Below are 12,526 nucleotides of genomic sequence, written 5' to 3' on the forward strand. Positions count from 1 at the left end.
GGGATATATATGTATGTCACACTGGTGTCTTCCAGTGTGCCTCCCTCTCTCTGTTCCCCACCCACAATGAAGCAAAGAACAACCTTTACCACACATTCCTGCCATCATGATTTTCTGCCCCAGCACATGAGGTCAAGAGAGGACCCAGGGTTTCAGAAAACTGAACCCTGTGAGCCAAAGCAAATCTTTCCTCTCGTGTTTCTTTCAGGCATTCTGGCAGCAAGGCACAAACAACTCAGACAGAGGAATAGTTAAAGTTGGAGTGTCCCAGGTTTGAAGAATAATTGGTTGTGTACCCCTGATTCAGGCTTGTGCTCTCCAGGAGACCAACTCTATCCATTTATCTCTGTTTCTGTGATAATATGCTCCTGACCAAAAGCAGTCTGGAGGAGGAATGGGTTTATTTCAGCTTCCACTTCCAGGTCACGCCCATCACTGAGGGAAGTCCAGGCACACACTCAGGCAGGAGCCTGGAGGCAGGAACTGAAGCAGAGGGAGTGGAAGAGTGAAGCAGAGGGAGTGGTTTAGTCCTCAACTCCTGGTCAGCCTGCTTTCTTACATAACTCAAGGCTACCAGGCCTTCCTGTGTCAATCAATCAACAGTCAGGGCAGTTCCCCCACAGACCTGACCACTGGCCGATCTGGTCTGAGAATGCCCTGGAAATTCCTCTGTTGAGATCCTCTCTTTCCGTGGGACTTCTTGCCTGCATCAAGTTGACAATAAAACCTAACCAGGACACCAAGCAGAGGAGATTACCACTGCATTTGCTCAAGACGCAGTTGAAGGGTCAACAGTTATCTGTCTATCAGTTCCTGGTGAGCTGGCGTGTTGATTTCTGCATCACTAAACTCTGCAGAAATTGATAAAGTGATTCCAGAAGATCCTGAGCAGTGAGAAGCTTCTGGACGCAGAACCCACCCTGCACCTCCTCCCAGAGGACTCCCTGAGCCACCCGGGACATGGCCCTTTTGGGGGACATGCTACATCTCTGTGATGGCAAGCCATGGGAGAGGGGGAGGCTGTCACTGCTCTCATTCATTACTTTTCTTTCACTGTAACCAAACCATCTAACAGAAAAACTTAAGGGAAAGGGGTCTATTTGGGCTGGCAGTTTCAGAAGGTCCCTCTGCTGGCAACTTGGTTCTGTGCTACTTGGCTAACTATGAGGCTCACCATCATGGTGGGGGGAGCATGTGGCCAGGGGCCCTTTTTCACTTCCATGAAAACAGGAAGCCTTGAGCAAAACAGGAAGAAACCAGGGGCATGAGACCCTTAAGGGCCCATCTCCAGAGACTACTTGCTCCACCTCGGTTTCACCTCCTGGAGTTTCTAGAGCCTTCCAAAATAGCACCGCCGGCCAGAAGTCAAACCTCCGATAGATGAGCCTTTTAAGTGAGGACACCTCCTATGCAAACCATAGCAGTCATGAAATAGCTGCCTTCCTGGCCTCTGGGTGGGGAGGTTGGATTTCCATCCCTTTAAACCCTCTGGTCATGAGATACCCCCAGTAACAACCTTCTCACTCCTGCTTGTGTGGTTGGTCTTACAGTTTTTAGTAACATGGCCTTGTTGGCAGTCTGGTGAAGTCTAGAGACCCTGCCCTAGAATGTTTTTTAATGCATAACATACAAGACTATAAATCAAACCAAATCTTTTGCATTTAAATTATGGCATAGTCATGCTGTGTTTTTTTAGATTTATTTTTTATGTGTATGAATGTTTTGCCTACATGTTCATATGTACAACATGTATGTAAAGTGCCCAAGGAGACCAAAAGAGTGTGTCAGATGCCCTGGAACTGGAGTTACAAATGGTTGTCATCCACCATGAGGGTGCTGAGAATCAAGCCCAGGTCTTCTGAAAGAGCAGGAAGTGCTCTTAATGACAGAATCATCTCTCCAGCCCCACGTTCTGTGCCTCTATTAGCACACAATATGGCAGAATCTAGAAGTGAGGCTGATGACCACATAATTCTGAAGCCGCTATATTTATGGAATAAGATTCTGACATATCCACAAGGAGGCGAGGGATGTTTACATTTTACACACTCTCAGGGTGTCTTGGGCATGTGCCGAGGCCCCAAGCAACACCCTTGGGAAGCATCACCAGAAGACAGAATACCACACTTTTGGACCTTCTCATTCTGGGAAATGTCCTTGGCCTTCCAGCTGTAGAACCTGACTATAGGGTTGGAACATGTCTGTGTGTACATCGCTTGGGAAGAGGCCTCCACACCCCAAATACAAAGTTCTGTACAGGTCAAAAGTTAGTTCCGTGACTCAGAAGATAGTTCAGTCACTAAAGTGATTCTAAGGCAGGTATGGGGACCTGAGCTTGGATCCCCAACACCCACAAAAGAGCATCTGTAACCCTCATGCCTGGAAACAGGAAGTAGGGATGGAGACAGGAGGGTCCTGACTGTTCTCAGCCTAGCCAAATCAGTAGTTCAGGCTCAGTGAAAGACCCTGTTTCAAAAAATAGATGGAGAATAACTGAATAGACAGGTGTTGGCCTCTAACCTACACACACACACACACACACACACACACATTCTTACACACATTTAACACATTCATACACAAAGGTTATTCCCAGAGTACCTTAAAGGATTCCCCCCAGCCCCTGTTCAAAGAAAGAATTTGCTAGGCAAATCCATGGTTACCTAAGCAGGCAGCCCATGGGAGCAACATGCTGCAGAAATTGTGTTTAAGGGTAATTTGCTGTGTAAATTAAACACGTCATCATTGGATGTTGACTTTCACGTGTGAATTGTTGGCACACAAATGGGTGTTGTTAATTGCGAGTGTGTTTTGTGCATTCATGAATCTGGGCCTGAAGTCGGTGTGCAGAATTCTCTGATAAGACCCAGTATAGAAGGGAGGTAAAATAAGATTCTCTTCGGCTCTGACTGTAATTTAGGCTGGCCTTTTCTGCAGTCTGAATCAACACAGACTGGAGCTCGCTCGCTCTCTCTGTGTGGACACAGAGAGCTGTTATTCATATCCAAAGATTGTTCTTTCCAGGTGGGTGGTAGAAACCACTGTTTTGCAGCAGAGGTGAGAGCCTCGGCTCTTGAAACAGTCTCATGGGTGAAAGATTCAAGAGCAGAAGCCCTTCTTAGTAGCTAGTAAGGATAATAGCAGCAACTGATGTCTGTGGAACCCAGGTGCCATGTTTGCTAATCTAAATTGTTAACTTGATGAGTTTAGAATCACCATAGACCACACCTCTGGGCATGTCTACAAGTATGTTTCTAGAAAGGTTTATCCAAGGTAGGAATGTGGGTGACACTATCCCATGAGCCAGGGTCCTGGGCTGCATGAGGAGAAAACAAACCCCAAAACATCTCTCTGCTTCTACCTGTAGGCAGTGTAACCAGCTGCTTCAAGAGAGAGATGGTTACAATGTAACCAGTTGATTCAAAAAGAGAGAGATGGTTACAATGTAACGGGCTGCTTCAAGAAAGAGAGATGGCTACAATGTAACCAGCTGCTTCAAAAGAGAGAGATGGTTACAAGTAACCAGTTGCTTCAAAAGAGAGAGATGGTTACAATGTAACCGGCTGCTTCAAAAGAGATGGTTACAATGTAACCAGCTGCTTCAAAAGAGAGAGATGTTACAATGTAACCAGCTGTTTCAAGAGTGACATGGTTACAATGTAACCAGCTGCTTCAAGCCCCTGCCACCATACCTTCCCAATGGTGATGGACTAGCTTCTCAAAGTGTGAGCCAGAATAAGCACCTCCTATCTTAAGTTGCTTCTGTTGGTTATTTTGTTTCAGCATCAAGAAATAATACAGGTGCTGTGATAAATCTATAGATATGCTTTGACATATTGTCCCTACTTTGTGATCTGGAGGTAGAGAAGCAAGAGGAATTTAAACACTGTGTCCTCCATCAGCCTCACCTGTGAGCTGAAGGGCTAGAAACATCTGCCACCCATCACCATGGAACCATGTTCCCACTGGAGTCACCTGAAGAGGTACCACTCAGATCCCAGAGCCTCCTCCATAAGGATGGGCTACCAGGGGCAGCTTTGTTCCTCCAGCTCTGAGAACCTGCATTTGCTCTGAGAGCCTACAGGCTCTGAGCTAAACCGGAGAGACACAACATTCAGAAAAGTTGCCAAGTTCCGAAGGAGGAGACCGACCCTGAAGGCTAGGGTGTCACCCCACACCACTTTGCTTGTTTCTTCAGTAAATCATATTAAGACTCTGAACTTCCCTCAGTCACTGGGATGCTTGGAACACTTGCGTTTATCCCTCCTGTTATGGGGCTTCATGTTTTATCCTGAAAGTTCCCCAGTGGCATATATTGAAAGCTTATCTTCTAGTCTGTGACCATTGGGAGTGAGGTGTCCTTGAAAGGGATATTGGGATGCCAGCCTTCACTGCCTTTCTTACTGATTCCTGGATGCTGTGAGGTGAAGATGGATCTTCTGCTTAATGCTCTTTCCATGAGGTACTGAGCTGCCACAGACCCAGAGCAGCAGAGTCGAGAGACCATAGACAAAAATCTATCCTCCTTCTAAGTTGATTCCTTCAGGTGTTTTGTCTCTTTGGTGGGATGCTGACTGAGGTATAGTCTTGAGGTAAAAGCACTCACCAATTCTGAATCTCCTGTGTGGAAAGGACATGGCATACAACCCAGGCATTGTTAATCTTCCCATTTCACAAATAAGCAAAAGGATCTCTGTCTTGCCCCAGGGTGCACAGCCAGAATATAGGAAGGTCTTCATTGAGCAGCTTTCTTTGTCCTCTCTGCCGTATCTGAACGAACTTTGTATTCTGAGCATCTCGTATACCACCCACAGCTCAGCAAATGTCCCTGAAATGACAAATTAACAGCCTGAAGTGAATTGCTCTATGACACAAAGACGGAAGAAAATGCTGTAGGTTGGGCACTCAAAGATTATAAGACAGACTAATATCGTTTTCTATTGAACTTAAGAGCTGGAGGACCCTGAGCTGAGCATACACAGGTCCTCACATACATAACAGAGAGGTGATATCCTAAGAGAGTGTGTCATCCCTACACTGACTTGGAGTCTGTGGGCAGTTGTGGTCACCCCTGAGTAATGATGGGGCTGGATTATGTTGTTTCCTGTGAAAAGTCACACAGCATAATCACCCCAGATAGGACATCAATGACAGATCAAAGAAATGGTTCCACCCAAGTCTAGCTTATGGAGTTTACTGAAGTTACTTATAGGGCAGACAGTTACACCACTGAAAAGTCACCCAAGGTAGGGTGATAACTCAACACAAGCTGCACCCGTGAAGCCCCGCCCACCTTTCAGACTGCTCCTGTGGGAAAGTCTACTCTCCCCAGTAGGACAGTGTGTTCTCCCCAGCAAGTGCTACCACTTACATAATCTTGTGTTCTGGTTAGGTCTTGTCAATTTGACACAAACTCTCCCCTCTCCTCTCCTCCCTTCCCCTCTCTTCCTCCTCTCCCCCTCCCCCATCCTCCTCTCTTCTCTTCTCCTTCCTGCTCCTCCTCTCCTCTCCTTGCCTCTTACACCCTCCCCTCTCCTTTTCTCTCTTCTTTCCCTTCTTTCTTCTCCAATTGAAAGGGCTGTCTCAGCATAGATTTGAGCAGAAGCAGCCCCCTTTTGGAATGTGTGATCTTTTTCCAGGGAAACCATTCCTGGCTCACAGCAGTCTCAGCTTCTTGGAGGCTGTATATAAGAGCTGGGCAGGTTTGAGAAGCATCCCCTGGGCTGTCATGGAAGATGATTGTAGGTGATGCACAGAACCTTTTTAATTTTAATCACTATGTATATTTCATGAGCATGTGGAAATATTGGTTTTCCATTTATGGTGCTGATATAAAGTTTCCTTTTAAAATAAATTTGTTTGTATGAACAAGTGAGGCAATTTAAAGAGAAAATATTAAGTAAATAAATTGTACAAGCTGTGCACAGATATGAGAGACATCATGACAGTATTCCCAGATGGCTGACATTTGAGAAACACAATTACTAGTGGATGGATTATCAGAGAGGTGTCTTGAACTGAACTCAAGCTGCCCAAGCTCAGAGAAGCTGGCAGAAAAAAATGAATTTCTGTTTGGTGCTCATGTCACAGGCAGAGAGGACAGCAGGTAGCACTTACAGAGTGGAGAGCTTCAAACAGGGGTAGTGAGGGTGAAAATCTCTATGCCTACTCATCTCACATGGGCAGCCCTCCTCAGAGATACACCGAAAGCTCTAGTCTGGGGATGAAGATGACAATGATGAGGGAAATCACGTGATGATGGAAATAATGCAATTATTTGATTATTTGATGATGGAGATGTTGGTGATGATGGAGATGGTGATGATGGAGATGATGATGGTGTTGATGTAATGATGGTGATGATAGTGATGATGGTGATGATGGAGATGATGATGATGGAGATGATGGTGTAGATGGAGGTGATGGTGATGATGGAGATGATGGTGATGATAGTGATGATGGTGATGATGATGATGATGATGATGATGGAGATGATGTAATGATGGTGATGATAGTGATGATGGTGATGATGGAGATGGTGATGATGGAGATGATGGTGTTGATGGAGGTGATGGTGATGATGGAGATGATGGTGATGATGGTGATGGAGATGATGGAGATGATGGTGATGATGGAGATGATGGTGATGATGATGATGATGGTGATGATGATGATGATGGTGATGATGGTGATGATGGAGATGATGGTGATGATGGAGATGATGATGATGGAGATGATGGTGTTGATGGAGGTGATGGTGATGATGGAGATGATGGTGATGATAGTGATGATGGTGATGATGATGATGATGGAGATGATGGTGATGATGGAGATGATGTAATGATGGTGATCATGTTGGTAACAATGACTATGGTGATGACAGAAATGATATGATAATGATATCGCTGATGTTGGTGAGGATGGAAATGATGTGGTAGTGATGCTATCAATAATGTTGGTAATGATAATGGTGGTGCAAAAAAAGAATAGAGCTAAATACTAATTAAGCACAAACAAGGTACCAGACCCTTTTCTGAGTACTGTAAGTGTGTATATGTATTTCCTCATTTAATTCTATGAGATAAATATTGCTATTATCTCCATTTTGCAGACAAGAATGTCAAGTTTAGGTAATTTATATGTGTTTTTTTCCCTTAAAATACATAACAAATCCATTCTGCCATTATTTTCGCTTCTCACAGAAAAATAAATTAGCTTGGTCAAGAGCCACCACTAAATAGCAGCATATTGGGTGCTGAGATGCAGGCAAAGGACATAACATACTGCTCCCCAAAAGAGAGTAATAGATAGAGTTTATTGGGTCCCCACAAAGAAGCATGCATGTGGGTAGTTAACTGTAAAGCACTACAAAATTAAGCAGCTACATCTTTATTAGGTAGTGTTGCTGGTACGCAAGGAAATAAGATTCTGACCAGGGCATTTTAGAGGGCTTCCTGGAAGCTGCACCATTTGATCAGCCATCCGTAGCTGTAGGGTGTGGGAGTTAAGAAATCCAAGTTAAGAAATCAATGAAACAGGGACCTGGGAAAGCCAGGTGGACCGAGTGGTCCCCGAGAAGATGAGGGGACAGTGAGACTACAAGGCTAAGAGCACCCACCTACCAGCCCTCCCAGTGTCCCTAGAACATGGGAAGTTGATGGGCAACTGGGCACTCCTGCCAGCATCTCGCTGTCTCTGCCATTGCTGTCACTAGCCCCATTTCCCACTCACTTTTGATTTTTATCATTGTGAAGTGTTTCACGCAAATTTCTTCTTACATTTTATTAATATGTATTAATATATAAGAGGTTTCATTATGACATCTTCACACATGTAAATAATATATTTTGATATTATTCATCCCCTACTATCCTCTCACGTGCCTCTCTCATGATTCTTGTTTTAGGTTCTTTTTTGCTGCTGTGATTACAAAAAAAAAAACCTATAAGAAACAAGAAATAAAGGGCTTAATTGGCTCACAGTTGCAGGTTACAATCTGCTGTGGGGCCATCAAGGTGACAGGACCTTGAAGCCTCAAGTCACATTCCATCCACAGTCAAGAGCAAAGAGCCATGAATTCATGCCTGGTTGCTAGCTCAGCTCGCCTTCACTCTTCCACAGTCTAGGACCCTCCACCACCTGCAGTGGGTAGGTCTCCCATCAACTAATATAACCAGGATGATCCCGGAATCCATGCCAGAGAGCCCTTCTCCCAACTGATTCTACCTTTTGTCAAGTTGACAATTAACGCTAACAACCTCTCTCCCTCCCCCTAGCAGCCACCAGCTGTGTGTCAGTCTTCAGGGCCCCATGAGCTCCTCCCTCCTGAGAGCATTTGAGAGAAAGAATATTCTAGTCTGACCCTGGACAGAAGCACAGGGAAGGAAATACCTACTTCTAGGTGCCAGAAATCAAAGTTCAGAAATTTGGAGAACGCCAATAATCCCTCCAGGCAAAAATCCTTGGTCAACATTCTTTCTCCTTCTCCTGATATTTACCTTGTGCATATTTTTAATAACATAATCCTGATCACACTGTAAGTAATTTTGAAGTTCGTACTTTCCCTACTTACCATTTTAATGAAGATTCCTCCTCGCGATATTGCAGTTTTGTGTAAACAGTTTTAACATCTGCCTCCGTTTATTATTTGATCTTGTGTGTGTACTAGAGTTTCTTTTCTTATTATTTTTGGACATTTGTTTGTTGGATTTGGGAGTCTGTAAATAAGGTCTGGGTGCCAATCCTCATGGGCGAAGATTCTGCAGCATTTTGAATTCTAACACTGGGACACGTTCCCAGAAGTGGATTACTGACTCAGGGGACTGGAGCATTTGATAATACATTTGCTGCATAAAGCCAAATTGCTCTAAGATGGACTGAGGGCTGGCCAGTTGAACTGGGCTGCCTTTGGAGGAGGAAATTGGACCACTGTAGAGAGAAAGACACAGGCACACTACCTTAACACAGGGAACCTTATCTGACCCCACCTTGCCCTGCAACATGGGCCTCGGTTTCCCATCTCAGCAGCGTGGACCTTCGGGACTAGATTGTTTGCTGTAACGGGTGGCCCGTGCACAGGATGGTTCAGCAGGACCCTAACCTCAGCCCACTAGATATCATAGAGTTGTGTTCCTGGGTTTTGAGTTCGGTTAAAGTGTGTCACTGAGAGGCAGCAGGATGATAGAAGGTTTGACCACGCAATGCAGCAATGCAGGATGGGACGGGAGAGACTAGCACAGACATTGTGTTGGTGGGGAGGGAAGGAGGGAGAGAGGAGGAGGGAGAGAGGGAGGGGAAGAGAGAGAGAGAGAGAATAAGTCACATAATCTCAGAGGGTGAGAGGGGGGAGGGAGAGGGGAAAGGAGAGAGAGAGAGAGAGAGAGAGAGAGAGAGAGAGAGAGAGAGAGAGAATAAGTCACATAATCTCAGCACTTGGGAGAGAGGCTGAGGCAGGAGGATCCCCATAATTCCTATCAAGCTGTCAAGCCTGGGCTACACAGTGAGTTCAAGGCTATAAAGTAAGTAAGCTACAAAGTAATACTATGTTTCAAAAGACAAAGGAAGAGTAGAAGAGACTATGGAGACTTGAAAGATTTGACTGGTATGAGTGTGGGCAGCAGGACCAGCCCTTTCAAGGCAGCCCTGCAGACTGGGATTCTAATCAAAGCTAATGCTGCAGCCTGGAGTCAGAATCCCATTTTTTTGGGGGGGGGGGAGTATTCCACTTTTTTTTATTTATGTTTACCTGTGTGTCTGTCTGTCTGCCTGCCTGCCTGCCTGCCTGCCATATGTGGGGTAACCATAGAGACCAGAAGAGGGCCTCAGATATTCTGGAGTTAATGCAGCCATGAGCAGCCGGATGTGGGTGCTGGGAACTGCTCTCAGGTCCTCTGGAAGAGCAGTGCCTGCTTTTCACTGCTGAGCCATCTCTCCAGCCTCAGTTTTCCCTCAGGTCTTCAACCAATTAGCCAAGGCCCATCTACATCACAGGTATTCGGCTTCTGTACGCAGAACCTGCTCTCAGTAAAATGATCCTAAAACTATCCCAAAGAAATGTCTAGACAATGTCTGATCTAGCAACTCAGCTCCAGAATCCAACCCAGTTGACACTTAACATTAATCATTTTGCATCTTGCACAAGAGGCTCCAAAGATATGCAACACACTCCATTGTACACGAGATGACTCTCGTGGCCAGGGGAAGGGCATTAAAATACATGTATCACACACTTTTACCTTAATTACTTAAGAAAGGCTCTGTTTGATATGGCCCCCAATCCCCTTTCTGATACTTGTTATTCATTTAAGAAGAAAGCAGAACCCAAATTTGAGCTGTCCTAATCATTTGCTTTCTATTTATGGCAAGTGATGTTCATATTCTATTTGTGAAAGTGGCATAATTTTCCTCATTACATGGATGTATTTAACTAAGACAAAATGAGTACATTTAAAATTGAGCAAGTAGCCACAAAGACTGCCCGCTTTGGCATGGCGGCATTCGTGAATGATGGAACCATTGTCTCGGCCAGGACAAGGGTGGGTTTCTGAGCTCAGTCAGCCACCCCCAGGAAGATCTGCCCTGTGACCCATGAGAACGTGCAGTTGTGGCTTCAGTAAGAAGTCTTGTTTGAGGATGGAGAGATGGTTCAGCAATGAAAAGTTCATACAGCTCTTACTGAGTGGAGTTCAGTTCCCGGCAACCACAACAGGTAGCTCACAATCCCCTGGAACTGGAGTTCCAGGCAGAACTGATTCCCTCTTCTGGCCTCTGCGGATACCACACTCACATGCACAAACCCACACTCGTGCACACATGCATACATGTAATTAAAAACAAAGATTAATGTAAAAAGTACGCTGTCCCTCTGAGGAAGAAGAAAAAAGAACAGCATGTTCCTCAGGTTTGCTGGTCCTGAGAAGGGTGAAACAACCCCCTGTGTTCAAAGACTATGGCTAAGAGCGTGGATTCTGTGCAGAGTCCTAAGTTCAAATCCCACCTCTCCTCTTACATATTTTATAGCTATGCAACCTTGAGAAGCTGTGGAACCTTTTGGACTTCCATTTCTTCACCATAAAGAGACTTTAAATATATTGGGTGCTAGAGAGATGCCTCAGAGGACGTGGGTTCAGCTCCCAGGACCCACACCAGGTGATTCACAGCCACCTGTAAGCCCAGCTCTGGGAGATCCAGCGTTCTCTGGTCTCTGTGGGTACCTGCACAAATGTAATAAAACATAAATTCATGTATACACACACACCTCAGTGACAAAATACCCAAGAAATAAACCTAAAGGAAAGGACACCTTGGGCAAGTTTCTGAGTTGCTGATCTGGGCTCACTTGGTTCCATTTTCGTGCTGAGGAACCGGCAACATGGCAGGAAGCATGTGGCAGAGTAAAGGGACTCTTTTCATGGACTAGAAGTGAAAATATACCTCTCAAAGCTGAGTTATTGTACTAGCAGAGGACAGCAAGGAAACAGGTTATTAAACCAATACAAGTGACAAATCTTTGCAGCGTACAAGACCATTATCCCACAGGTAGGGAGCCTAGAATGCACAAGGAAGCCCTGGGCTTGCTCCTGGACACCACATAGTCTGGGTGTGGTAGCTCATGCCTGTAATCCCAGCACTCAGGAGATGTAGGCAGAATCAGAAGGTCAAGTTATCCTCAGCTACATAGTGACTTTGAGGTCATTCTGGGCTGCGTGAGAGGGGAGCGAAAGCAATTGCAGTCCCAGAAGAGCGAGACTGCAAGCAATTCCACTGACGTCTGTGCTTCAGACAAAGTCCCTGACAGTCACATGACCAGCAAATGTTTTTCCCTTTCTGCTTGACGTGGGACTGTCACGGGATGTAGCGGCTGAGGAAACCGGGGTCCAGAGTCTCTGCTAAGATCTTCCGGTTGGTGTCTGTGACGCGAGGTTCTGAAATCTTGCTTCTGTCCACAGGTGACCTGGTGTCCCGGGCGATGCACCACCTGCAGCCCCTCAATGCAAAGCACCACGGCAATGGCACTCCCCTGCACCACAAGCAGGGGGCGCTCTACTGGGAGCCAGAGGCCCTGTACACACTTTGCTACTTCATGCACTGCCCGCAAATGGAATGGGAAAACCCCAACGTGGAACCGTCCAAGGTCAACCTCCAGGTGGAAAGGTATGCCTTGCCTGGTTTCCAAGGTTACAGACAGTTCTTGGCTCACCCCAGCCTTGTGATGGATTGGCATTGCCCTCTAAGATGAAGAGAGGTTTGGGAGTGATGGAGGGAGAATGGGAGGAAATGGTTGCTCTTATCTCATAAAACACCGGAGAGGAACTTCATGCCCCAGGGAGACATCATAAAGCCCGAAGGGGTTTTGAAATAGCTTTATATGTGCCTGGTCCTGTACAGGATAAAAGTGGCCTGGGTCACAGTAGTGTACATGAATATCTCAAACAGGCAGGAACTGGGGTGCAGTCTGGGGTGCAGTCTTTGAAAATATGGTTTGGAGGTGCCACCTCCTTAGATGTCTCCATCTTTCTTCATGGAT

The 12,526-nt window shown here is 45.7% G+C and overlaps 1 protein-coding gene across 3 annotated transcripts in view; it reads left to right on the forward strand.

Annotated features, from left to right (window-relative positions):
* Btbd11 (BTB domain containing 11) overlaps positions 1 to 12,526 on the forward strand; it is a 238,809-nt gene that overhangs the window by 143,687 nt on the left and 82,596 nt on the right. For all 3 annotated transcript variants that reach the window (XM_041674693.1, XM_041674710.1, XM_041674702.1), the window contains exon 3: positions 11,949 to 12,153. In XM_041674693.1, the coding sequence (XP_041530627.1) occupies positions 11,949 to 12,153 (205 nt within the window). The remainder of the gene's footprint in view (positions 1 to 11,948; positions 12,154 to 12,526) is intronic.

The sequence above is a fragment of the Microtus oregoni genome, unplaced genomic scaffold, assembly GCF_018167655.1.
Source record: "Microtus oregoni isolate MIOR12 unplaced genomic scaffold, Mior012 000001F_ref0000356, whole genome shotgun sequence".
Classification (NCBI taxonomy): Eukaryota; Metazoa; Chordata; class Mammalia; order Rodentia; family Cricetidae; genus Microtus; species Microtus oregoni.